Raw genomic sequence first — 26,863 nt, 5'->3', positions numbered from 1 at the left:
GGACAAATCCTTTCTTTCCACCAATGTTCCCTCTTTTATTTCATAGCTTTGAGCATTGCTCTGAGCAGGAAACTTTTAAACAGCCTGAAAAATGTGCGGTATTTAATTTTTTTTTTGTAATGGACATCAAACAAACACATCGCACAACACAAGTAAATGGTGCCAGGCGGTGAAAATAACTGACAGGCCCAATGGCAAAAGTAAAATGTTTTGACGAGACGGTGCCAGCGTTCAGTCAGCCAGTGCTTTATTAAAAATTAGCTACAGACTTCCATTCTGTGTTTATTGGTACAATTTGTAACAGGCCTAAAATGTTTCAAAGTAAAAGTTGTGGTACATTTATTACTTGGAAAATTTATGGATTATATTCATTAATACATAATTACAGGATATTTCACAATTATATTAACATTATAGAAAAGAAATTCCAGCTGCTTGGCAACAAATGCCATGTGCACGGGAGCATTTCTGTGACAATGCACCTGCCCGGCTTAGAGGGAACAGTGCCTCCAATATGGACAGTTCATGCTGGGCAGCAAGCACAAAATGCTGGGCGATCTCAGCTGGTGAGCAGCATCCATGGAGAATGTTCCAGGTCGAGACCCTTCATTAGAACTGGAATGGAAGGGGGAAGCATTTAGAATAAGGTGTTTGGGGGGTGGGGGGGAAGGAGTTCAAGCCGGCAAGTGATAGGTGAAACCAGGTGAGGGGGGGAAGGTGGGTAGGTGGGGGAGGGTTGAAATTCAAAGCTGGGAGGTGAGAGGTGGAAGCAGTAAAGGGCTGAAGAAGAAGAAATCTGACAGGAGAGGAGAGTGGACCATGGGAAAAAGATAAGGAGGAGGAGCACCAGAGGATGGCGAGGAGAAGGGAAGGGTTAAGAGGGGAGCCAGAATGGGGAATTTAAAAAGAAGAGAGGGGGAGGGAGAAGAAATTACTGGAAGTTAGAGAAATCAATGTTCAGGCCATCCAGTGGGAGGCTACCCAGACAGAATACGAGATGTGGCTCCTCCAGCCTGAGAGTGGCCCCATTACAGTCATAGAAAAGTACAGCAAAAAAAGCAGGCTCTTCAGCCCATCTAGTCCATGCCAAACCATTTAAACTGTCTAGTCCGGTCGACCTGCACCTGGACCATTGCCCTCCATATCCCTATCATTTATGTACCTGTCCAAACTTCTCTTAAACATTAAAATTAAGCTGGCAGCTCATTCCACATTCTCATGACCCTCTGAGTAAAGAGGTTTCCCTTCATGTTCCCCATAAACATTTTACCTTCCACCCTTAACCCATGACCTCTATTTGTAGTCCCACACAAACTCAATGGAAAAAGCCTGCTTGCAATTACCCTATCTATACCCTTCATCATTTTGTATACCTCTATCAAATCTCCTCTCAATCTTCTGAGTTTCAAGGAATAAAGTCCTAACTTGTTCCATCTTTTCTTATAACTCAGGTTCTCCAGATGTGCCAACGTCCTTGTAAATGTTCTCTGTACTCTTTCAACTTTATTTACATCTTTCCTGTAGGTAGGTGACCAAAGCTGCACACAATACCCCAAAATAGTCCTCACCAACATTGTATACAACATCCCATCTCCTGTACTCAGTACTTTGATTTATGAAGGTCAATGTGACAAAAGCTCTCTTTACAAACCTATCTACCTGTGCCACCACTTTCAATGAATTCCCAGTGTCCTGCCATTCACTGTGTCAGACCTACCCTAGTCGGTCCTACCAAAGTGCAACACCTCACAGTTGTTGGCATTAAATTCCATCTGCTATTTTCCAGCCCATTTTTCCAGCTGGTCCAGATCCTGCTGCAAGCTTGGATATTCTTCCTCGCTGTCCACTACACCCCCAATCTTGGTATCATCCACAAATTTTCTGATCCTATTAACCACATTATCATCCAGATCATTGATACAGATGACAAACAACATCCTACCCAGTACTGATCCCGGTGGCACTCCACTAGTCACAGGCCTCCACAGAGAGGGAACCCTCTACTGCACTCTCTGGCTTCTCCCACAAAGCCAATGTCTAATCCAATTTACTGCCTCATCTTGAATGCTAAGTGACCGACCTCACATGCAGGATCTTGTCAAAAGCCTTGCTAAAGTCCATGTAGACAACATACACTGCATTGACTTCCTCAAAAACTCTTAAGATTGGTTAGAAACTACCTACCACAGACAAAGTCATGCTGACTATCCCTAATCAGTTCCTATCTATCCAAATACTCATATATCTGGTCTTTTAGAATACCTTTCAATAATGTTGGTACCTCTCCTGTCGCTAAGGATGATTTAAATATCTTCGATAAGGTCCGATGCAATTTCTGCACTTGCCTCTCACAGGGTCCAAGGGAACACATGGTGATTTATCCATCCTAATTTGCCCCTCCTCCTCTGTAATTTGTATAGGGTCCATAAACTCTCTGCTGCTTTGCCTCATTTCTACAGATTCTGTGTCTTTCTCCCAAGTAAATAGAGATACAAAAAATCAATTTAAGATCTCCCCCTTCTCTTTTGGCTCCATGCATAGACTGCCATCCTGGTCATCCAGGGAACCAATTTTGTCCCTTGCAACCCTTTTGCTCTTAACATATCTGTAGAATCCCTTAGGATTCTCCTTCACCTTGTCTGCTAAGGCAACCTCATGATTTCTTTCTTCAGTGTTCTGTTGCATTTCTTATATTCCGTAAATACCTAATTTTCCCCACCTGCTATGCACCTCTTAACCAGGGTCTCAATATCTCTTGAAAAGCAAGGTTCCCTAAATCTGTTATCTTTACCTTTTATTCTGACAGGTACCTGCAAACTTTATACTCTCAAAATTTCATTGTGGCAATAGAGGAGGCCGTAGACCAACAGGTTGGAATGGGACTGGTAAGTAGAATTAAAAGGGGTGGTCACTGAGAGAGCCAAACTTTGCTGGCAGATGCAGTGAAGGTGCTTGATGAAGCAGTCCTCCAGTATACGTCGTGTCTCAAATATGTAGAGGAGACTCACTATGGGAAGTCCACATCCCTTGAATAGACAATAAAAGGATGCCAGAGTCAATAAAGCTTTATGTTGATAGATGTTTCTATTGGATCTCATTGGAGATTATTTAGATCTCAATACAGCACCAAAAGAGGCTATTCAACCCACTAAATTCATATGAACTCTCAGCAGATCGGTTCCATGAGTGCCTTTCCCCTGCAATTTACTCTCATGACCAAAGTACCCCGATTGGAGTACTGTGCTCAGTTCTGGTCGCCTCACCACAGGAAGGATGTGGAAACCATAGAAAGGTTGCAGAGGAGATTTACAAGGATGTTTCCTGGATTGGGGAGCAGGCCTTATGAGAATAGGTTGAGTGAACTCGGCCTTTTCTCCTTGGACCGACAGAGGATGAGAGGTGACCTGATGAAGCATTGATCGTGTGGATAGTCAGAGGCTTTTTCCCAGGGCTAAAATGGTTGCCACAAGATGACATGGGTTTAAGGTGCTGGGGAGCAGATACAGAGGACATGTCAGGGGTAAGTTTTTTACTCAGAGAGTGGTGAGTGCATGGAATGGGATAAACCTAGTAATTTCTAAGGTAGGGACGTGTCCAGCACAACTTTGTGGGCCGAAGGGCTTGTATTGTGCTGTAGGTTTTCTATGTTTCTATGTTTATTTTTTTCATCACCATCTCTACTCAGGGGCAATATAAACCATTTTGCACATTTCTGGGATATAGCAGGAAATCAGGGCACCGAGGGGAAACCCATGTCATCACAAAGAGAAAATGCAAACTCCACACTGACAGACAGAACCAAACCCAGTTCTCTGGTACCCTGAGCTGCACCACTCTACCACCCTTGTCACGTGAGACAATGTAACATGGATACCAACACTCAACGTCTCTCTCTATTCTCCATCCCGTTGCTGAGTTTACCTCTGTCTGTCTTTCCCCTCTCTCTGGTTGGTGAAAGACAATCTTCCTTCCTTTCACCTGTGCTGCTGAATTTTAGGCAGTTAATGGGTAAGCAGGAAACACTTTGGAAAAGGAGGTGTTGCATTTTGGGAACCAAATGCAAGGGGAAAGTATACAGTTAATGGCAAGACCCTTAGCAGCACCGATGTACAAAGGAATCTTGGGATCCAAGACCATAGTTCCCTGAAAGTGGCCACAGAAAACAGGGTGGTAAAGAAGGCATTAGCTGTGCTTTCTGCCACTTGTCACAGCATTGAGTAGAAGAGCAAGAAAGTCATGTTGCAGCGATATAAAGCTCTGCTTAGCCTGCAACATGGAGTATTGTGTGCATTCCTGGTCACCCCATTACAGAGAGGATGGGTACAGAAGGGGTTTACCAGGACAGGGCCTGGATACAAGTGGAGGAGAGGTTTGCATAAACTTGGATTCTATGCTCTGCAGGGGTTCCCAACCTTTTTTTATGCCAAGAACCCTTACCATCAACTGAGAGGTCTGTGGAGCCCAGATAGAGTGTCAGAGGCTGAGGGGAGACCTGACTTTTTTAATAAAATTATGAGAGGGATAGATGGGGTCAATGGTCAGAATCTTTTATCCAGGGTAGAAGTGAAAAATACTAGAGGGTGCGTGCATTTAAAATGAGAGGGGCAGGTTTAAAGGAAATACATGGGGCAGGGTTTCTTATGCACAGCTTGAAATGAGCTGCCAGAATAGTGGTGGAGGCAGATACAATAGTGACATTAGACTGACACATAAATATGTACAGAATGGAGGGTTATGGATCATGGAATTTAGTTTATTTTGGCATTGCGTTCAGCATAGACATTGCAGCCCGAAAGGTCTCTTTCTGCTTAACTCTCCTCCTCAATGGTGCTTTTGAGACATGGGAAATTGCACTGATCCCATCTCCCTCTGCACTGCCTCTTATTAAAGGGACAATAATCATCTCCATAGCCTTGTGTCAGAAATCCCCTACTGAGCAAAGTCATTCACTTGCTTTGCAATACATCCAGGCCATGAACAGGCGCCTAAGAATTTACCTGTGTGGAAATCGGCCCCTTTAGCTGTGTTTCAGTCCATGATGCACCTGGTTCAAGATATACACTGAGCCCAGCTTCAAGTTTCAGCCTGGCTATGTATCCCAAGCAGTGGGGAGGTCTGCATGAAGAACTTTAAGTTGTAGATCACCAGTTCTTAGAAGATCATTTAAAGCCAATTATTTTTAAATTATTCAGATTTATAGTTATTTTAAATTGGAAAAATCTCTTTAGTTTTAAATAGGGCAAGCAACAGGAGGGACAAAACATAAATAATGAAGAACTGAAGAATATTCCTATTAAAGAGCTGCTGATTGGCCCTCAACTGGAGCATGGTGTCCACAACGGGCATCATATTTTATTAAGTTGTCAAAGCCTTGAGTACCTCTGGATTTGCTAAATCTGTACACAGATGGGAAAATGAGGTTTGCAGGAGCCTGGGGAACCTGGGACGGAGCTGAAAATGTTTTGGAAAAATTGACCCATGGTGCTAACGTGGTTATTTTTCCATAGCTTGTTTCACAAGAAGGCAGCCATTTGGCCCATCTGATCTACAGTGGCTCACAGGAAGCAATCTTATTGGTCCCTGTACTTATTATTCAAGAGCCAATTCCCCTTTGATTCTTTTTGATAGTAACCTGCACTAAGAGGTAGGCTAGAGTCACCTATGTGATCGTGTAGGTAGGAAGCAATGAACCACGGGCAGGGGCTCAGTAACCAGAGGAAAGTATTTATGGTTTTGGCAAAAGCTTTGAGAAAGTGATTTATACATTGAGATTCTGAGGTAAATGTCAGGATGTTACTAACTTTCAGTGGGCTGAGAGGTGTGAAGTAGGTAGACAGGAGATCCAGAATTTTCTGTGCCTTGTTTTTCTCTTCAGAAGCCCAATCACCAAAATATATTCTTTCAGGGCTTCCCAATCAATTAGTTTGGGGGTGGTGAAGCCTCTAACATGGTGGGCAAAGGCCTTTTTCAGTGTGACTCAATGCTGACTCAGCCTTTTGGCTATGATTATGTAATCTCTGCACAGTGGCTCTCTGTAGACACCGACATTGGGAACGGAAGACAAGACAGCTTCCTCGCAAGCAAATAATGCCAATAAGGCCGACGTACTGTAAGGCTGGATCCTCATGCTAGGTGAAAAACTAAGCTAATCCCTTTCTAGTAATCAACTTTCAAGCTTAGCCAGGATAGATGTAGGTAGGAGCACTTCGCCAGGAGGACCAGGGTTCCAAAACACTCACAAGATGGCAGTGAGGAATCATAACTGTGGGGGTGGGGGGGGGGGGGTTAGGGAAATCGCCTTCATTTCTTCACTGGGTGGTCCTGCTGGTCCTCTCCAATGAAACAGTGTTGCTGGTTTGAGGTGAAGGACATCTTCTGCATCCAAGACTTCACCAGTGGTGGTTTCTTTGATATCACTTTCAAGTGCAGGATTTTTGGGAAAGGGGAACAAGGCTCTTCTGTCACTACTGAAACAACAGCCATTGTCTCCACCTTCAGAAGGAGCGTGTGATCAGAGTGCACATGCTCAACTTATGATGTCATCACCCTCCTGACGTGTTAATACAAAGGGAGGTCAAGGATATCTTTGGGATTTGGACAAGTAAGTGCCAGATTCAAAGGTTTGTTTTATACAAGAGAATATGCATAGTGTACAACCTGAAATTCGTACTCTTCACGGATAGCCATGAAACAAGAAACTCCATGGAATGAATGTGAGAAACATCGAAGCCCCAAAGACCCTTTCCCTCTCTCTTTATATAAGAAACAGCAAAAGCTTTGACTCCCCCACTTGTGCCAGCAGAAGCACTGACACCCCCCACCCCCTCACCATGGAAGCAACAGCAGAAGACCCCCTCCCCCAGGAGAACTTGATTCAGGGAGCATCAAAACTACAGTCCATAACTTTGTTATTTCCGACAGGCTCCCTCTCTCCATCGAAAGAGAAGGAGGTCACTCCTACTAAACGACACCAACTCATTGTTCCAATGTTACAATCTTCCGTGTCACTCTCCAAGTCCCCCGCTCGAGGGGGTGGGGAGATGGGGGAGGGGAGCGGGGAGAGGCGAGAGATCACTTGAGTACAGGGGTCTTCCTCTGACAGCAGCAGCAATTAGCCAATGCACCGCCCGTGGTCTCGGTGTTCCAGTCTTGGTGTTCGTCTCTCACGCTGCGTCGGTCAGTGAAATCAGCAAAGAGCCCGGTCATCCACTGGGCCTCTCCCCAGCTTCCAGATTCCCAGTCCAAGCGCGCGTGTCTTCCAGGCCATTCATGGAGAAAGCAAAGCTCTGGGCTGCACAGTTGGTCCGAAAACCCACCACTTGCAGTTTGAACTATAGGTCACAGACTCCGACAGAACCACAACCACCTTGAAAAGGAACAAAAGACATAAGAGAAGAGAAATGTCAAACTGAGGGTAGATGTGATTTGTGCTGCCATCTACCCTCCTTATGTGTTTGCCATCAAAGGGAAACATGGTTACAGAGTGAATGCCAATCAACCCAGGCTGTGCCATAATTCCAACAAGCCTAGTCATGAGCAAGAACAAAGGCCATCAGACCACAAACTACAGGGAAAAATACTTCTGCAACCTGTGTGGAGAGGAGGGCTGCCTCTGCAAGGCTTTCACAAAAAGTGTTGGCATCTACACTTGGCGAATAAGAGCGGAAGCTGGAACTGACAATGCCCAAAGAAATGCTGACACCCCCACTTTCAGTGCAGTGGCCAAAGCCAAGGCTGAAACAAAGACTGGGGCCGAGGAGAGGCCTGAGTACTCACTCTCCAGGTCCCTCCACAACATGAAGAGGAATCAGAGGAGGAGGCTAGTGCAGATGGACAAGAAGAAGAAAGGTATGTAGTGAAAAGGAAGAGGTCTAAGAAGACACCATCCAAGAGTATAAAGAGAATGGGAAGAAAAGGGCAGGGCAGAAGACAGATGCCAGCAACCTCTCCTAGTCAGAGTGTTGTAGTGTGCATAAAGTCACCAGAGAGACATAGCTGGTAGATACGAAGTAGTCTTTCATTTGACAAAAGGAGACTCAGCCAGCATCATATTGAGACCCTTTTGGAGGAGAGGCCTGCTTCACCCAACATTACATGACATTTTATGTGCTAAAGATCAAAGGGCAATTCTATATTTACAACGTAAGAACAACGCTTCCTTTGAATTACACACAACTTTCACACCTCCTCCTTTGCACCCACACTCCAGACACCTAAAATGAACATTAATCAATATTGTGTGGTTTTTCAATTAAGCTGTTCACAGCTCTAGGAACCCATTGTCCAGAGCTGCATTTCCAATTTAACCTACAGTCCATGCTCAGGTCTAAACTTGGTTGCTGAAGTTGATACTTTGCTATACATCCCAAGTCCAGAGTGTACTTTAATAGGAGGATGAAGCAAATTTGGGAAACTGACAAAGCAGGCAAAGGAACCACAAAACCAGAGAGGACAAAGTGGAAGGGACCCTACAGGCAAATAGGGATGAAGAAGAATTTTTGTTGACCATTTCCCAGCCCTGAGAACCAGAGCAGCAGAGGTCCTAAGCCCTCAGCTCCAGGGAGCCGTCACCCTCAAACTCCGGGAGTCCGGGAGCAGACCAGCTCAGAGAGATGGAGGATGCAGGTCCACTAGAGTAGGATGTCGAAGCTAGAGTAGAAACTAGCCTCCCCCCAGATGCACCACCAGCATTGCCACACCCGTGAGAGGACCCAGCAGACTCTGATTCTGTTCACCAAAGCTGTGGGCAGATTGATTCCAGAACTCAGTCCTGGGTGATAAAACTTACGTAATATGAAGAGCGCTGTGTGAGGTGACAATGCTTTGCAATAACTTGCTAAGGACAAGGCTGATGTGCTGCCTACCACACCTCTGCAGCTGTCGGAGGTGGTCATGATGGCAGTCCGATGGTTTGTCTCTGTGGGGAGAGCAATGACTGTCAACACTTCAGGCCTGGGGTTTCTCAAATCACCCACGTCAGGGAGATGGATGGGAGGCATCTCCTCCTTGCAGACCTAATGTACCAAACATTCCACTCTGGCTAATTAATGTGCGCAGTGCTCCCATATGGAATGAAGTGCTGATCAGCCTTAGCAGCTCCCACCGCTGCTGGTGATGTCTCGGTCAGTGACTTCAATTGCATTATCCAGCAGAGCCTCCCAGAATATCCCGTCCTCTATCATGGAGGTATGAGACAACAGCAAGCGGGAGAGTCTGGCCCAGCCACTCATTCTGGAGGAACATATTGGGCCCATTCATTCCTTTGCTCCTATAAAACTCCACGAAGTGACAACTTACCAGTTTGACTTGTATTGACTCCGTGGGACTGGATAGAGTCAGATCTGCTGGAAGTGTACAATGTTATGCTACAATGTTATACAATGTTAGCAGGCAGCATGTTAGACTCCATGGGGAAGGGCATCAATACCCTCATCTGCAAGCAAAAGGGGAAAAGGGATACCATCAGGAATTGGGGACCCACCTCACTGTTGAATGTAGATTTCAAGATCCTGTCTGTAGCCGTCAGCAACAGGGACAAGTCTGCTCTAGGACAAGTGATCTACCTAGCCTAAACCTGTGCTGTACCTGGCAGGAAGATATTTGACAGCTTCACGCTGTTCAGGGATACCATCACCTACGAGCGGGATAGGTGCATGAACAACTGCCTGGTCAACTTGGACCAGGAGAAAGCCTTCTACAGGATATCACACACATTGATGGTGGGCATGCTGTACAAAATGGGCTTTGGGGAAGGAATCAGGAATTGGATACAACTGCTCCACACAGACATCTGTAGAGCAGTCCAAATCATGGGGTGGGAAACAGATAGGTTCCCCATTGTCTGGAGTCAGGCAGGATTGCCCACTCTCCATCTGGAAGGACAGGAGCATAAAAGGGTTAACACAGGGGCTTAAGGTGAGCAGGACATTTGCTGTGAGAGTGTCTTGCCTGTAATTTCTATTGTTTACTGCTCCCTGAGAGAATTTCAGAAGAGTGGACAAACACTCATAGTCAACGTGCCCTTAAGAAAAAGGGGAAACAAAACTGATCTGGGTAACCCGGGTCCAAGTTTTGTCATCGTCAATGAGAATGGTCAAGGACATCTTTTGGGATATTATACAGAGTTGCTTGGATGGAAAGAGCCATAATACTGACTCCTTTTCTGGCATCATTAGAAGTTAACTTCTTATCAACTTGTGACTTGTAGAAATCATCAGGAAGGAACATCTGGGAACTAGTGGTTATAACACAAGACTCCTCATCCATGATGAAAGCCCCTGTTATGAATAGCAATGTACTAATTAATAGCTGGAAAAATATATGTAGCTAAAATAAAGTGAGAGTTCAATTTGGATGGAAAAAAAACATTGCCAGGTAGTGGAGGGACTCAAGTGAAAACCTCCCTGTATATGGATGACATCACCATTTTCTGCTTGGATCTGAGATCAGTTCACAGATTGAGTTGGCATCAGGAGTCATTGTTAATCAGTGTGAAGAATGAGGCCATGTTCTTTAGCAACTAGCCCAGCCAATCCAGAGTTCCCTTCACCATCAGACCTGATTAACTGAAGATACTAGGGGTCTGGTTCAGAGAGGCCAGGGCATGCAACAAGAATTGGCTGTACCTGGCACAGGTGTGGCCCGTTCCCCCGCTCCTCCATGTTGAAAATCACCTGAGCCGTCTTCCAGTTCTGCTGTGGATCTAAGAGGGAGCAAGTCAAACAAGTCACAGTGCACAAGTGCCTGGACAACAGGCGCAAAACCATACCCAGTGTCCCCGTCATCCTGATGACCACATTTGTGTATGGCTGCCTCTGGCTATGTGTGGAACCCAAGTACATGGGCACCGAGTATGATGTGACTGCGTGTCATATCTTCAGTCTGTCCCCAGTGTTGCAAAGGATGGGTCAGGCACCACTGCTGTGCAATGTACCAGCCAGCTGGACATTGCTGCACTACTTGTGGAAAAGTTCTTCCAGACCAACACCTTTGATCTCAGGTACATCAGGAAGTGGTCATCACGGAACATCCTGCAGGAGAAGGACTCAATGGATACAGTAGGATGGTTCTCTGAGCAGACTGTCCAGACCATTTGGCAGAACACCTCACTGCCAGATCTCACCAACAGGCACCAATATTGTGCTCACCCAGCCAGATTCTTCTTGCATGCCCAGAACATCAGTTCAGCCACGCTCCTCCTGTGAGGTAACTGTAGTGGGAATGAGACTGTGGGCTTGCCAAGGGGATATGGAGAACCACGCAAGGGCCAATGTCAGGGTTCATCCTGAGAAGATGTGTGACAGAGACTCCCTGATCTACAGGCTGGTCCCAGGGACACTCGGAAAGTTGAACAAGTGCTGCTGGAAGATCATCAACTTGGTGAAAGACGCCCTTTGGTCTGCCAGCTCATCAAGATGTTCATGGAGGAAAGCTGCCCACTGGCACCTTCCAGGCTGCGAGAGTGCGTGCTGAAGCTTGGCACAGCCACCACAAGGGCTCAGTGGAGAAAATCCACAGTGAAGGGTTCTTCCAATACTGGACAGGAAGAACTGGGTTGGGAGAAGAAGCTTCTCAATTATTGTATGTAGATACTTAACTAGCATGAGTGATTCTGGTTTTGACAGCAGAGCAGAGGGAGGGGAAAAAGGCTGTGATTAGTCTAGACTTCAGAGAATCCTGGGGTTTGGAGAGGTGGTGTGTTTTTCTTTATTTATTGAGATCCAGCTCAGGGAAGACCCTTCTGGCCCTTTGAGCTGTGCCCCCGATTTAACCCTAGCCTATTCACGGGACAATTTACAACAACCAATTAACCTACCAATCAGGACATCATTGGACTGTGGGAGGACACCGGAGCACCTGGAGAAAACCCACATGGTCATGATCAGAAAGTACAGACTCCTTATCGTCAGCAGTGGGAATTGAACCCGAGTCACTGATACTGTAAACCATTGTGATAACCATTACACTACCATACCATGTTACAAGAGCCCTCAGCACATTAATCTCCCTATCCACTGACAACTCAATGAAGGTGTGGTGGAGGTAGCCACATTAGTGAGCAACAGGAAGATGGTTCCCCATTCTTGGTTTCAATGTTTCAAGCAGTTTAATGAATCATTAGATCAGGACAGGTTAGCACCGTGTAACAATAAAGGTCCACATACCTTTTGGTTTCTTAACCATATGCATGCATATTTTCAGTGACTGCTTTACAAGAACAATTAAGCCTTAAAGAACCTTCCCTTTCAGTAATAATCTGTCTTCCTGTTTTAGCTAAAGTATATAGCTCAACTATATTACGCTAAATCTGCCTTGTATTTGCCCACTGACTTGACCTGCCCAAATCACACCAGAACCTCTCTGTTCACACTCCCACCCAAATTTGTGACATCCACTAATTTGAGCATTTAATTCCCTCAGCTAAAGTGTTAATATATATTGTGATACATGAAGTCTTCTCCTGGTTGCTTGTTGAACCATGCTAGGACCTTTGTCCCAGAGTTCCTACTGACTCGTTAGTTCCTGTTGTCCTCACGAGAACAGGAAAAAGTTTACAGCCACCAGGGACAATTATCCCACACCAAACTACTTTTCCTCATTGCCCATTTCAGCCCATCAAGTTTAGGCTGATTCTCCAAGCAATCCCATTCCTCAATTAATTTTCCCTACCTCTTCTATCCCTCTAAATTCTCCACAAACCTACACACTGCTCTGGACAAATTGCAGTGCTCACTTAAGCTACCAGCTACAATGTCTTTGGGATGTGGGATGAAACCAGAGTAAGCTGGGGAAACACATGCAATCAGAAAGAGAACGTATTGTACAAAGTTCCCACACAATGCACCAGAGGTCAGAAATGGTCTCGGCCCAAAACATTGACAGTGCTTCTTCCTATAGATGCTGCCTAGCCTGCTGCGTTCCATCAGTATTTTGTGAGGATTCCAGCTATCTGGAGCTGTGATGTAGCAACTCATCACCAAGTTTGAAATCCAACAGATACAGCAAGGACCTGTGCATCAGTGACACAAGTCCACCACACACTTCAGGGCAGACCAAGCCACACTCACTATTGTTACCGATCTTTGACACTTGCGTAAACCACACCCTTTTACCTGGCATCAGCTCTTGTGATTTCCAAGCAAGATTAATGTAACATCTCTGCATTTCAGTTTATCCCTTGAGAAAAATGAACTACGTCTGGCCATAACATTTTAGACGATATTACGTGCAAGAACCAGTTAGCAAAGCCCGATACAGCAATCATAATTCCAGGTAAGTGTGAAGCCATGCACTTTTTACATAAATAATCAGTTCTTTCAGGAAAACATTCTCCAGTGATTTATACCAGAGCAACCAATTGTACAGAAAGAACAAGCAATGTTTGCTGAATTGATTAATTTTTAAATGGCACTTATGCCATCATTTATTTTAATGAATAACATTTTCAGCAAAGTAATGGCTCAAATTCGTATCACAAATGTTCAGAGAGATTTGAGTAGCTTCCTGCCTTTGGACCCTTTCTGACCCTTTGGAACTGGCAATTGTGAAGCAGAATTGAATGGTGAAGTGCTGTTTTCCTGAGTGCCAGACAATTAAAATAGCAGTGCTGTTGTGAGGGAATGCTGGAAGCACAATTATCTACAAATGATGCTACTCAGGAAATGTAACCCAACATGTATGGTCACAAAACATGTTGGTGGACACATGACATTTGGCACAGAGGACATACAGAGGTGGCATTGATTAGGTCAGGACTTATTTCTTTGGAAGACACATTTCTCAGTCATGGGGAAACATGTTTCTGTGGATACACATTGCCAGAGATCACCAGGAACCCAGTGGAAGACTTTATCTATGATTTTGAGGTGTGAATCACTGTCTCTGCAATACCTCATCTATTTCCTTGGCAGTGTGTCCCCAGAGGTTATTGGGCACTTCATTATCACCTGCTGTTCCATGGACAACCTCATCTTCAGGAGTGCTCAGCCTGTAGGTGAGGTCCTCCTGCAGCAAACATCTAGAGGGAGATGTGGAAAAGTGGAGAACCTTCCTCTGAACATACTGTGAAAGCCAATTAGACTGAAGCAAAATTTCTTGAAGACCGTACTCCATGGACTGAGAGTAAATGTTGAAGACCCCTTCCCTCACCAGGCTTTGGGATTCAGTTGTCAATGTTCATTGGTTAGCGGTTTCTGACTGACTCTAACCCCTACACTTGTCTGTGGAACACCTCACCCACAACCAGAGGCATTGTTTGCAATGAAACATGAAACAAGTCTGCACAGAGCTGACCGCTGTCACTAGCCAGTGACTGTTGAAGGATGGGGAACTCATTAGCTGCCAGTGTAAACAAAGCAACAGGAATGTGATGTCCATTCTCATACCTTCCCATGGATTCTGTGCCAAAATAACTAATCACTCCCGAAGATCTGTAGTTAGGGAAAGGTACCAAAGATAGTCCCATCATGCACATCAATGCTCACAAGGTCTTTGCAGCATACATAGACAGATTATCCACACTTTATAAAGCAATGGTGAGGCCTCACTTTGGAATATCGTGAGCAGTTTTGGGCCTCTCATCTTAGAAAGCAACGCTGAAATTGAAGGAGTTTCACAAAAATGATTCCAGGATTGAACGGCTTGTCATATGAAGAGCGTTTGATGGTTCTGGGCCTGCGTTCTCTGGAATTCAGAAGAATGTGGAGTGACCAAATTGAAATCTATTGAATATTGAAAGGCCTTGATAGAGAGGATGTGGAGAGGATGTTTCCTGTGTAGGACCAGAGGACACAGCTTCAGAATAGAGTGCGTCTTTTTAGAACATAGATAAGGAAGAATTTCTTTAGCCAGAGAGTGGTGAATCTGTGGTGAATCTGTGAATCATTGTCCCAGGCAGCTACAGGGGCCACACCTTCACATATATTTAAGAAAGGGGTTGATGGATTTTTGATTAGCCAGGACATGAAGGGATACGAGGAGAAGGCAGGAGATTGAGGCTGAGAGGGAAAATGGATCAGCCATGATGAAATGGCAGAGCAGACTCGACGGGCCAAATGGCCTAATTGTGCTCCTATACCTTACGGTTCAGGAACCTTGCCAAGAAATTATATTATTAAAGTCTACACACCTGACATAACACAATCAGCTGCTCTAGCTACTGATCGTAGTCAGAGATCTCCAAGTCTCCAACTCTCAAACACGCCACATCATATACCTTGCTGCTTGACTATCGCTGATCTCAGATTTGAGTGAATTTCAGGACTTTGTGGGAAGTAAGTCCGGCCACATGAAGTAACTCTGAGAGCGTCATAAAACAAACTAATGCCAGACCTTCTGTGGGGCAAGCACCGTAGATACTGACAACAGCTAACTAGTGCAAACAGTACAGAGAACCACAGTTCCCTTAAAACAACTCCAGGTCGAGGAATCACTATCAACCATTTCAAAGGCATATGATTACATCTAGTAGGCATTTAATTGACAGGAAATCTCAAGATATGTACTCAGCATGATGTGATCAAAGAAATGCCTCACCTTGCCATTTGCTTGAGCTTTCTGTCAATGTTAGAGATACTTACATTGCCTTCAGTCTGTCTCTGTGTGATTGAGGCTTAAAGAAGTTTATCTGCAAGGGGTCAGGTCAAAGGGAAGACCCTGATCTGAGAAAACCTCACACTGCTACAACAGAGGCCTGGAAATTGGCACAACTACCGTAGTGAGCAATAGTTAAAGTTACTATTGTCTACTGGTCCACATACCTCACTTTTCCATATCACAGTTCCAACTCCTTGTTGAAGAAGAACACCAAGAGATGTCAAGCACAATCAGCAGCATAGTAGTGTAGTGGTTAGTGTAATGCCATTACAGTACCAACGATCAACAATTGAATTTCAATTCCTGACACGTTCTATAAGGAGTTTGTACCTTCTCTCCGAGTTTCCTCTGAGTGCTCTGGTTCCCTCTCACATTCCAATGATGTACTGGTTAAGATTAATAGGTTTTGGATATGCTGTGTTAGCGTTGCTAGGATGGTGACCCGTGTGGGCTATCCCCAGCACATATTTGGACTGTGTAGGTCATTAACACAAATGATACATTTCACTGTAGGCTTTAATGTAGATGTGACAAATAAAGCTAATCTTAAAAACTATCAAAAATTAATGGAATGATTGTCGATGCCTAAAGACCACCACAGTGCACGGTGACACACCTCTACGCAGCCACTCTCATTGCTCCATCTCAGCTTTTGATGCTGAACAACGTGCTCTGAGGAATTTAACTGCTATCCTGTTCAGATGCATCATGGCTTGGTAAGGCAGCAAGAAACCTGTGGACGCAACTTAGCACATCATACAAACCAACCTCCCCTCCATAGACTCTGTTTATGCTTCCTGAAGCCTTGGTAAAGTAGCCAGCACAGTCAAAGAGCCCACTCACCCGGGACATTTACCCTTCTCCCTCCGATCAGACAGATGATATGAAAGTCTGAAAGTATGCACCACCAAGCTGAAGGACAGCTTCTATCCCACTATTATAGAATTATTGATGGTCCCAGAGTACAGTAAGATTCTTGACCTCACAATCTACTTTGTTATGGCCTTGCACCTTATTTTTTGTCTGCACTGAACTTTGTAACTATAACAGTTTATTCTGCATTCTATTATATTGCTTTTCCCTTGTACTGCCCCGATACTCTTAAGTGACTATGTGGTCAGTATGGATGGCATGTAAAACAAAGTTTACACTGTACCTCAGTACATATGACAATAATAAACCAATTTATAATCTGTTACTAGAGTAATTTATTTTATTTATTTATTGAGATACACAATGGAGCAGCATCACCCCAGCAATTCCCAGATTTAATCCAATCCTAATCATGGGACAATTTACAATGACCAACTTACCTACCAACTGGTACATCTTTGGACTGTGGGAGGAAACCAGAGCACCTGGAGGAAACCCACATGGTCATGGGGAAAACAAGCAAACTCCTGACAGACAGTGGTGGAAATTGAACCCTGGTCCCTGTAGTGTAACCACTACACTACCGCACTGCCCCTATCAAACACAAGTTAGTAACTATACATAGATATTAACTAATCACCCTGTATTTCCCTTCTGTGTAGATCTGTTAGAGTTCCTACTGCAACAGTGACTCGGTTGCATTTACAACCAGGCTGATGGGAAACTGCTCAATTTCAATGGGATTCAATTCCAAACTGCTTAACCAAGAGTGTCCCTTAGAAATGCAGACTTGTTATTCCAATAGCTTGCCCTGATGGATTGTAGTTTGCTGGCCTTGAGATGAGAGCAGAGTCTTTGCCCAAGAACTATGATGCAAACAAAGTTAGACTGCCCAGACTAATGGATAAGATCATAATGTAGGCTGACCAGGAATAGTCAAGCAGAGAGTCATACAGTAAGGTCCTTCTCCCCACTAGGTCCAAATCATCCATCAAGCACCATTTTTACACTGATCCCATTTATTAGCAACCCTAGAATTTACACTCACCTACACATTGGGATAAATCTGCCATGGTTAATTAATCCACCAACTCAATGTTTTTGAAATGTGGGAGGAAACTGGAGCTGATGGGGGGAAACCCACATGGTCACAGATGGAACATGCAAACTCCACATAGTCAGCACCCAAGGTCAGGATCGAATCTGGGGTAGCAATCGAACCACCTGCACCACTGGGCTAGAGGTAACAAAGGCACCAATGAGCACATCTGAAGCTCAGATGAGGCAAGGGCACACTCGGTCCACATCATGAAACTGGAAGGAAGCAGCCTTCACTATGGATATAACACCAAGGGTTATATTTGTCAAGGTTCTCAGTCATCTAGGTCATTATATATCAAGCAGTAGTACATCAAGGCCACTGGACTTGCTGTGTTGTCTAGAAGACATTTCACCACTCATCCGAGAGGCTTCTTCACTTCTGATCCATGGTGGGTAGATTTCCAGCTTATGAACTCTGAGTTGTTTAATGGTATAGTTTAGCAATCCCATGAGGGTGGTTAAGAGTCACAGAGGTAATGAGAGGGTCATTAGTCTTACCTTTGCATGAATGAAGGTCTGAACGGCTGTGGAGATGTCGGGGTAGAGATATTAGGGCTGCATTGTAAGTAGCTGATAGTGGTGTCATACCCCATCCCGTCTGTTCAGGGATGGGGAATGACACCACCTATCAGCCACTTACAATGCAGTCCTAACATCTCCACAACCATTCACACCTCCATTCATGCAAAGATAAGACTAGTGACCCTCTCATTACCTCTATGACTCTTAATGGCCCTTATGTGATTGCTATACCTTTAAACAACTCACAGAGTTTACAAGCCGGAAAATTACCCACCATGGATCAGAACTGAAGAAGCCTCTCAGATGAGTGGCAGAACGTCTTCCAGACAATGTAGCAAGTCCAGTTGCCTTGATTTACAACTGCTTGAAACACCAAAGTTTCAAACAGTGTCAGTGAATAAATCACATTTTAAATGAAAATTCCTTTATTACAAAATGGTTATTTGTTTATGTTTCACAAAGGATATAGGCTGGAAAATAAAAATTCTGGTAGACACGGCAAGAAAATTGTTTCTTATTAAATTTTCAACTCCACAGAATTGAACGTACCCAAGAGGGGTTAGTGCACTGTTCTCAACAGAAGTCAACAGAACACAATGGCAACTGGCCATAATTACTATGAATACTTATTCTGAGCAATAGTGATGCACAGCGTAACCTGTTCACAACCAATTGGCATGAATACTTCCTGCAAATGATGGTGTGTTAAGGGGGAAAATGAGTGCAGATCTCAGGAGTCCTCAGCAAACACACTTTCAGTGGAACAGATGCTGGTCTATAATAATAAAGCAGAAATACTAGAAACACTCAGAAGACATCTGTATTCCCCCCTTTTCTCTTCCAACGGATGCTGCCTGACCTACTGAGCATTTCCAGCATTTTGTGTTTCTATTTCAAGCTTGCAGTATCTGCAGTTTAGTGACTTCCATTCACAAGTGATGACAAGGTCATCACTAATAACGAAACAACACACGAAGCCAGGGGTTCCCAGCCTTTTTCATGCCGTGGACCCCTACCATTAACCGAGGAGTCTGTGGACCCCAGTTTGGGAACCCCTGCACTAAACACTGGTTTATCTCTGAAATTCCTGGTCTATACTGCTCTGTGTCAAAGATAGACACCGTCAAAGTGTAATAGGGCACAGGAACAGGCCCTTCAGCCCCAACTCTGCCCCATGCCAAGACTCCGACACCCCTCTAAACTTATCCCATGTGTCTGCATTGGCCTATAAGCCCTGAACATTTCCTATCCATGTACCTGTGCGAAGATCATTTAAATGTTGTATGTACTTGCCCCACTGGCAGCTCAGTAAAGGCTCTGTCTGAAGAAGTTGCCCTTCAGGTCCACTTAAAACTTTCCTCCACTCACCTACGACCTATGCTTTCTAGTTTTATATTGCAAATTCCCTGTGAAAGCAATGCATGCATTCATCCTTTCTCGAACCCCCCCCCCCCCACCCAATGATTTTATACACCTCTATAAGGTCTTCTACACTTCAAAGAATAAAATCCTAGCCTGACCAACCTTGTCCTGTAACTCAGGCCCTTGAATCCAGGCAATAGTATCTTTGTGCTCTTTCCAGCTTAATGACAAATTCTTATAGCAGGGTAACCAAATACACAATATGTGGTCTCACCAACATCTTGTACAAGAGTTAAGATAAATTTACGAGCTTCCATCAGACACGCTATTTGTAATTTAGCTTCTCAGTCTGTAACCACATCAGGATTCCTTTCCTTCAAAATAGTGGATAGTTACTCATCTATTTCCAAGTTATACATGTCAAGAAATTAATTATTTTCCCCCCAAAACTGTGTCAGAACTCTTACCTAAACTGCCTTCCATTCAAGAGGTTAACATTCACTGGATATAAAATAGACCAACATGATGCTAACCTTCTTGCATAGAAAAGGAGGATATTCCCTCCAAAGATCATAGCCAAAAATCCAGACCTTGTTACCTTTCAGCATAATGATGATGTTTCTCTCTAAAACTCCCTGTTTTGGATGAAAGGTCAACAGCTTGTCAAGCAGCTTGTCATCAGCTCTTTTAGCTCAAGCCTGATGGATCTAACCTGCCACACCACAGACACACCTTACATCTGAAATCGTTCATACATTCATTGAACATTAGTTCATCTCAGAGGTTCAGTAGGCAAACCCCAGCTTCAGCACAATGCTGGCTGGTGTGTTCTTAATTTCTGCTCACCTTTGTGTGTGAAGAAGTGTTTCCTGACATCAACCTGCTCTCTATTCACATATTCTAACCTGCCATTTTCCCTAAAGTGTACTTAATCACAATTTAGAGCAAGACTGGAGACTGAGGTGTCCAAGAACCAGTGAAATAACAGGTCTAGCATGAGATGATGATGGATTCATTGCAAAACACAAAATGCTGGAGGTACTCAGCAGGTCAGGCAGCATCTGTGGAGGGAAATAGAGAGTCAATATTTTGGGTTGAAAGGGGCCACGGCCTGAAATATAGACTGTCTGTAAAGATGCTGCCTGACCCACTGAGGTCCTACACCACTTTGTGTGTTGCTCCAGATTTCCAGCATCTGCAGTTTCCTGTGTCTCTGTTTAGGATTTAATGTTCAATCAAACCAAAAGAAAGGAAATATCCTGTTAAGTCAGTGCTTCAGCCCAATTTCTTCAATAATCCCAGTGGTGACATCATGCTTATTATAATTTTTTTGTGAAATGATTTGTAAACAAATTTTTAAATCAGCATTTGTAAACATTACTCATAGACTTTCTAAAACACTCAGTTTACAAAATAGTAATGAATAAATATGTTGATCAGTGTAAAAAAGATCTGTCAGTCGCTGCCCTTCAAATACTTAATTTTAGTTGTGATTTCAGCTTTCTCCACATACCCATCAGGTTAAATTAACATTCAGAGGGGATGTTTGACATGCAAATGTCCAGAATGTATTTACATGTATTTTTACTCTGTGCTGTTATCACCACATTTAATTTTATTAGAAAAAGCTTTAGCTTGCAAAGTGATAAATGCTTTGCATTGCTTTTCAATTATGCAGTTGATCAACTGAATGATTTGGAAACACTGGTTTTAAACAAAGCAATAACCCCACATAAAAATATCAATGGATGGAGATTAGGTGTGTGTGGCTTTAAGGTTTTAAACCCAAGACCCCTTATCTTCATTTCCCTGCCCAGTGTTCCCTGTAATGGATTGTTTCTCTAAAATTCTGCCTTGCCTAGAGTTCATATGCCGAGGAAGCCAGCTGTCCTCTTCCGAGCCAAAATCTTCTGGCTGTGTCAATTTCAGAGAGGATTTCTGTTTGCCCTGAACCTGAGATCCCACAACTCTGCTGTTAGCTTTGAAAGCTTTATGTGAACTTCCAGATTTTGTGGTGCTCTTTAATGCTTTATCTTCCTGTCTGTAGGATAATGGTGTTGGGATTCTGGATGGCTTTTTCTCTGGCCTGTTGTCCCTCCTGGGACGTATTTTGGGCCGAAGTTTCAACTTGTAGATGGAAGGAACTCTCTCTGGCTTTTTTAAGGACCTCTTTTGTCTCCCCTGTTGAACCCTGGTCTTCTGAAGACTGTAGGATGGGACTGGCCAATCAAACGATGAGTTGGTGTCAGATCCTTCATTGGTGGACAATGAATTTAGCTCAAGAGTAGTTGTTGCATTTTGAGATACTGGTATATCTCTACTTGTAGCTCCCTTAAAAGAATTTCTCTTTTGGTCACATGTTGAACCAACCTTATTTGAACTTTGGTCTGCAGCTCTGTCAGAGAATGGCTTGCTCATTTCCAAGTCATCCAAACCAGTTGGCTGGAGTCCAGCACTGGAATCACGTGGCAAGGAGGTCTTCCAGTTCTCAATGTCCACATGATTGAGGCTAGGTGCTCCACTCACAAGCTCGGTAAGAACATCACCAAAACCACTGTCGTTCTGGATAAGTTTTGCCGAGGGTGAGGAAGCTTCATTGCCACAACTGGAGCACTGATTGCCATTGTTGATATGGTTGGCTCCAGCTTGCAAAGGGGAAATCGAGTACTCTGAAGGACCCACATTAAGTCTTTGAGTTTCCTTCTGCTCTGGGAAGTTGGCCATTTTTCCTGGTGGAGAACCTTCATTGGGCTCACCCTCCTCCAGATTTTCCCCAAGTGAACACAACCCCAGAGCTTTCATATTGGACACAATTTCATCTTCAAAGCATCTATACAATTCTGACTCCTGCACTGGATGAAAAGGCGGCAGTGTGAGTAAGCATGCTTTGCTCCTGCTGGTGTTCATGTCTTTATTGTTGTTGTTATTTAAGCTATAAGGGTCTGGCGTTCTTGATCGAATTGGACTTCTTTGCAGATTTGGGTTCTTTGATCCATTAACTGATGGTTTTCTGGTGGAGCTGGAATCTTGCCAGCAACCACCCTGGTCCATGGCAGAGGGGGAAAGAGGCAAAGTGTTCTGCTCAGCACTTTGAGGTACTTGCAGCTTACACTGTTGGCCGGGTGCGGGTGAGTGACTTCTCGCCATTCCCTTGGCGATTACAGAGCTTATTTCTGAAGCAGCTTTGTGAGTCCTGCTGCTTTGCTTGTTCATATCTGAGCTGCTTTGGTCAATTTTGGAAGGAACACTCTGGGTGTTGACCCAAGAACAGCTCATCCTGTTCTCTGACTGTTGAGGAAAAAAATAATGACTTGGCACTTTGGATTTGTCCACAACCGATAAGGCACTGCCCTTACTCTCCTGGGCTGTAGAATAGGGCTTTGCGGCCACTGGCAAAGCCCTGGTCTTCTCTCTTCCTGTTCTTGCTGCAGCAGTGAGGCTGGAATTGGCTTTACTGCTGTTGAAGCTGGTTGAAATCTGGCAAGATGGAGTCGAGGACTGATCTCTCTGCCTAAGTAATAAATCAGAAACATCCATCAGTAGGAAGTGAAACAGATCATGCACAACTCTTTACTAGCCATCATTTGAAATGCCATTCAGGCATAGAGAAAGCAAGAATACAATGGATCAGAAGGTGGAGCAAAGGGATATTTTTACTGTATAACATCATGTGCCTAATATGGACCATTCACAGGCATTTTTGTTGGACCCCTAAAATATGGGCCCTCTTACATATGTAAATGAGGAGTTTAATGCATCTTTCAGGTGTCCTCAAGTGATTGGCTGAGTCTTTTTCTAGGGTAGGAGAGTATAAGAAAGGGGGCATATCTGAAAGGTGAGAGGAGAAAGATTTACAGTCGATCTGAGATGCAATTTTTCCCCTCAGAGGTTGGGGGCTATATGGAGTGACCTGCTAGAGGAAGTGGTAGCGGTGGCTACATCACAGGTTGTACATTTGTACAGGTAGATGGATAGGAATGGTTTATAGAATCATAGAAATCTACAGCACATTACGGGCCCTTCAGCCCACAACGTTGTGCTAACCATGTAACATACTCTAGAAAGTGCCTCAAATTATGCTACAACATAGGTCTCTATTTTTCTAAGCTCCACGTACCTATCTAAGAGTCTCTTTAAAGACCCTATTGTATCCACCCCTACCACCGTAGCCGGCAGCCCATTCCACAATCTCATCACACTCTCTGAGTGAAAAACTTACCCCTGACATCTCCTCTGTACCTACTCTCTAGCACCTTAAAACTGTGCCCTCTCATGCCAGCCACTTCAGCCCTGGGGAAAAGCATCTGACTATCCACACAATCAATTCCAGCTCTGTTCAGCCCCCCCAGAAAGCAGAGAATGAAGTTCATCTTTAAAATGTTCCTGGTGAATAATATTGGTGACAGATAATTAGCATTCTTATGTAATGAAAGAGTTAGGCTGTTAACTGTGGGACCTGCATTTTCAATCCCCTCCATACCTTGATGGGTTTTTGAAAAAGTGCCCACTGGCAGAGCAAGAGACTGGATGAGCTCTTGCAACCCGGAGACGGGCTTCACTGACAATCATCTTAATGTGCTTGTTGAGTCTGACATTCCAATGTCTGCGGGAGGAGCACACAGCCCGCTCTGATGTGGAAACATTTACACAGGGCTCTTCTGCTTACTGCAACCAACACAACAGCTTTGTGAGCTGGGGAAATGGGAGGTTGAAAGGAAGTCGATGCCAGTACACTGGAGATCAGCAGTTTCAGAGCACTGCCCCGGGCAAGGCCATGGTCAGTGCTTTATCTCATCTCCTGTGGCAGGCCATCTTCCCTACCGATTGCAATGGGCGGTGGCACGAATCAATTTAACAGCTCCACAGGGGAATCATCAGCTTCCGGCAAAGTAAGCCCAAACAACTGCTGTTCCTGACTGTTGACTGTATTCCTACAGAGCCCTCAGAGAACTGGTAAAACAGGCTGCACTGTTAAACACCCTCACGCTTTCAGAACTCAAGGTTACATTTTAGCTGTCACTGATAAATATTCACCAGTAGTCACAATCAACGGGGTTCAATTAGCTTCAACATTCTAACATGATGAACAGTGTGGATTTTCCATTCTGGTTTAATTTCCTCTCTTGGTATAAAGAGAGCTACAGATATACCACAAGGCAGTGTCACCCACACCTGGTACGCTGACATCCCCGTGTTGTGCCACCTGAGCATTAAAGACAAAATCTTTCTCTTCAGAGTTAACGTCAAGATTATCCCACTTATCATTTCCAAGGGCACTTGATATTGAACAGGTTCACTGTCAGACATGCAAAAAAAAACAGGATTGTGAGAGGCGAATGGAATGTTAGCTCTTATACGAATAGATTGAGATCACAAGTTACTGTGTGGTTATGTAAAGGTCTGGTCAAACACCAACTGGACTACGTTATTGGTCAGTGGGGATGGACAATATCAGCCTTAAAGCAAGTGAAATGCGGTTTCATTAGACTAACAATGGTTCTAAAAATAAAACTGGCTGCACAGAACAGGGCTATGTTCCCTAGAAAGTGATACGTGAAATAATTAAAGTATTTAATTAAATGGTGCACAGAAACTATACCCACTGCTGCGGAGCTTACAGCAAACATTGAAATCAAAATTTGACAGTTCGGAGATATTATCAAGAAGTCGTCTCCAGTCCACGCCGGAAGCACTGAAAGTCTGCAAGCTGTGTCTCAAAATTAATACACTAGCACTGGAGGCAGTCCAAACATACTACGTTAATTCCTGGATATGAGGACTGTAAAATCAGCTAAACGAGTTGTATCTTTAAATCATTAGAATTTAATAATATGGCGAGGTAACCTCATTGAAATGCAGAAAGTGTTAAGGTGACATGACAGGCTAGAAGTGCAATGGGAGAGTCTTGAACAAGGGGGCAGCCATTTAAATCCAAGGCGGTTAGGAGTTCTCCCTCATTGAGGGCGTGAGATTTTTGGAATTTTCTACCCCTGAAAGTTGTGGAGACTGGACCACTGGCAGGATTTGAAGAGTGGGGGGATTGAGTACTTGAGGAACTGCAACAGAAGAGAAGATGAGGTCAATTGAAACAAGGCTTCATAGGTATATTTAAGGCAGAAGTTGATGGTTTCCTGATCAGTCAGAGCATCAAAGGATATGGCAAGAAGTCAGGTGTATGGGGTTGAGTGGGATCCGGGATCACCACGACAGAATGGCAGAGCAGACTCGATGGGCTGAATGGCCTAATTTTGCTCCTCTGCCTTATGGTCTTATGGACTTCAAGAATGAGCAGTGAGGATATTACTATCTGGCTAACTTCACCGACGTTAGGATTAAGAAACGTGTTGGTATATCACATGCTGATGAGGGTCACTTGAGCAATAATGGCATTACTTTCTCTTCAGGGTTAACATCAAGATTGCCTCATGTATCAGCTCTGAGGGCTCTTGCCATTCAACATGCTGACTGCACACAAACCTTGGTCACTGGAACTGCGAGACAAAAGCTCTACCAGCGGCTATGCTGTAGCTACACTGTAAGCAAGACTCCACCAACTGTAAGGGCTTTAACATGGGGTACCTTTTCCACCACTGTTATTTCATGACAAGACACCATCCAGTGCTGTGTGGACACCACCCTCAGTTTCTGCTAAATTTAGGATGCTAGAGAAGAAACTTCTACAAGTCTTTCCCCTGCTCTCCCTCATACCTCCCTGGGTAAACTGCTAAATAGCCTGTACTATTTGCCTGTACAGCGTCACTGTGATCACTGCCTGGCTGAGAGGTACAACACTTCTACAGGAATGATTTAATAATGCTGATTATTACACAGAAAACAGTCACACAGTCCCATTATCATTGTATTCTCTACATCACTTATCTTCCTCACTAATATTTTCCCTTTAATTGAGGGAAATAAGAAAGGGAATCTCTCTCATAACGAGAACACTGTTTGCACTGACCCATTTGACACCTCATCCTGTCCCACCCCAAAACACCCCAACATTTCTTTGAGGTCTCTTATGTGGAAACGTTCATTATGAGGCCTTTTGTCCTTGGAGTGACGGAGGATGAGAGGTGACCTGATAGAGGTGCATAAGATGATGAGAGGCATTGATCGTGTGGATAGTCAGAGGCTTTTTCCCAGGGCTGAAATGGCTACCACGAGAGGACACAGGTTTAAGATGCTGGGGAGCAGGTACAGAGGAGATGTCAAGGGTAAGTTTTTTACTCAGAGAGTGGTGAGTGCGTGGAATGGGCTGCCAGTAACAGTGGTGGAGGTGGATATAATAGGGTCTTTTAAGAGATATATGCTTAGAAAAATAGAGGGCTATGGGTAACCCTAGGTAATTTTTAAAGTAAGTACATGTTTGGCACAGCATTGTGGGCCAAAGGGCCTGTATTGTGCTGTA

The 26,863-nt window shown here is 44.2% G+C and overlaps 1 protein-coding gene across 1 annotated transcript in view; it reads right to left on the bottom strand.

Annotated features, from left to right (window-relative positions):
* Positions 1 to 19,572: 19,572 nt before the first annotated feature.
* Positions 19,573 to 26,863, bottom strand: part of gas2l2 (growth arrest specific 2 like 2) — a 38,683-nt gene continuing 31,392 nt past the window's right edge. Inside the window, exon 6 of the mRNA XM_073053791.1 lies at positions 19,573 to 22,963. Within this exon, the coding sequence (XP_072909892.1) occupies positions 21,232 to 22,963 (1,732 nt within the window). The 3' untranslated portion in view covers positions 19,573 to 21,231. The remainder of the gene's footprint in view (positions 22,964 to 26,863) is intronic.

Source organism: Hemitrygon akajei, chromosome 8 (genome assembly GCF_048418815.1).
Source record: "Hemitrygon akajei chromosome 8, sHemAka1.3, whole genome shotgun sequence".
In the NCBI taxonomy this organism is placed as follows: Eukaryota; Metazoa; Chordata; class Chondrichthyes; order Myliobatiformes; family Dasyatidae; genus Hemitrygon; species Hemitrygon akajei.
Note: the sequence above shows the minus strand (reverse complement) of the source record. Positions and strands in the feature narration are given on the sequence as shown.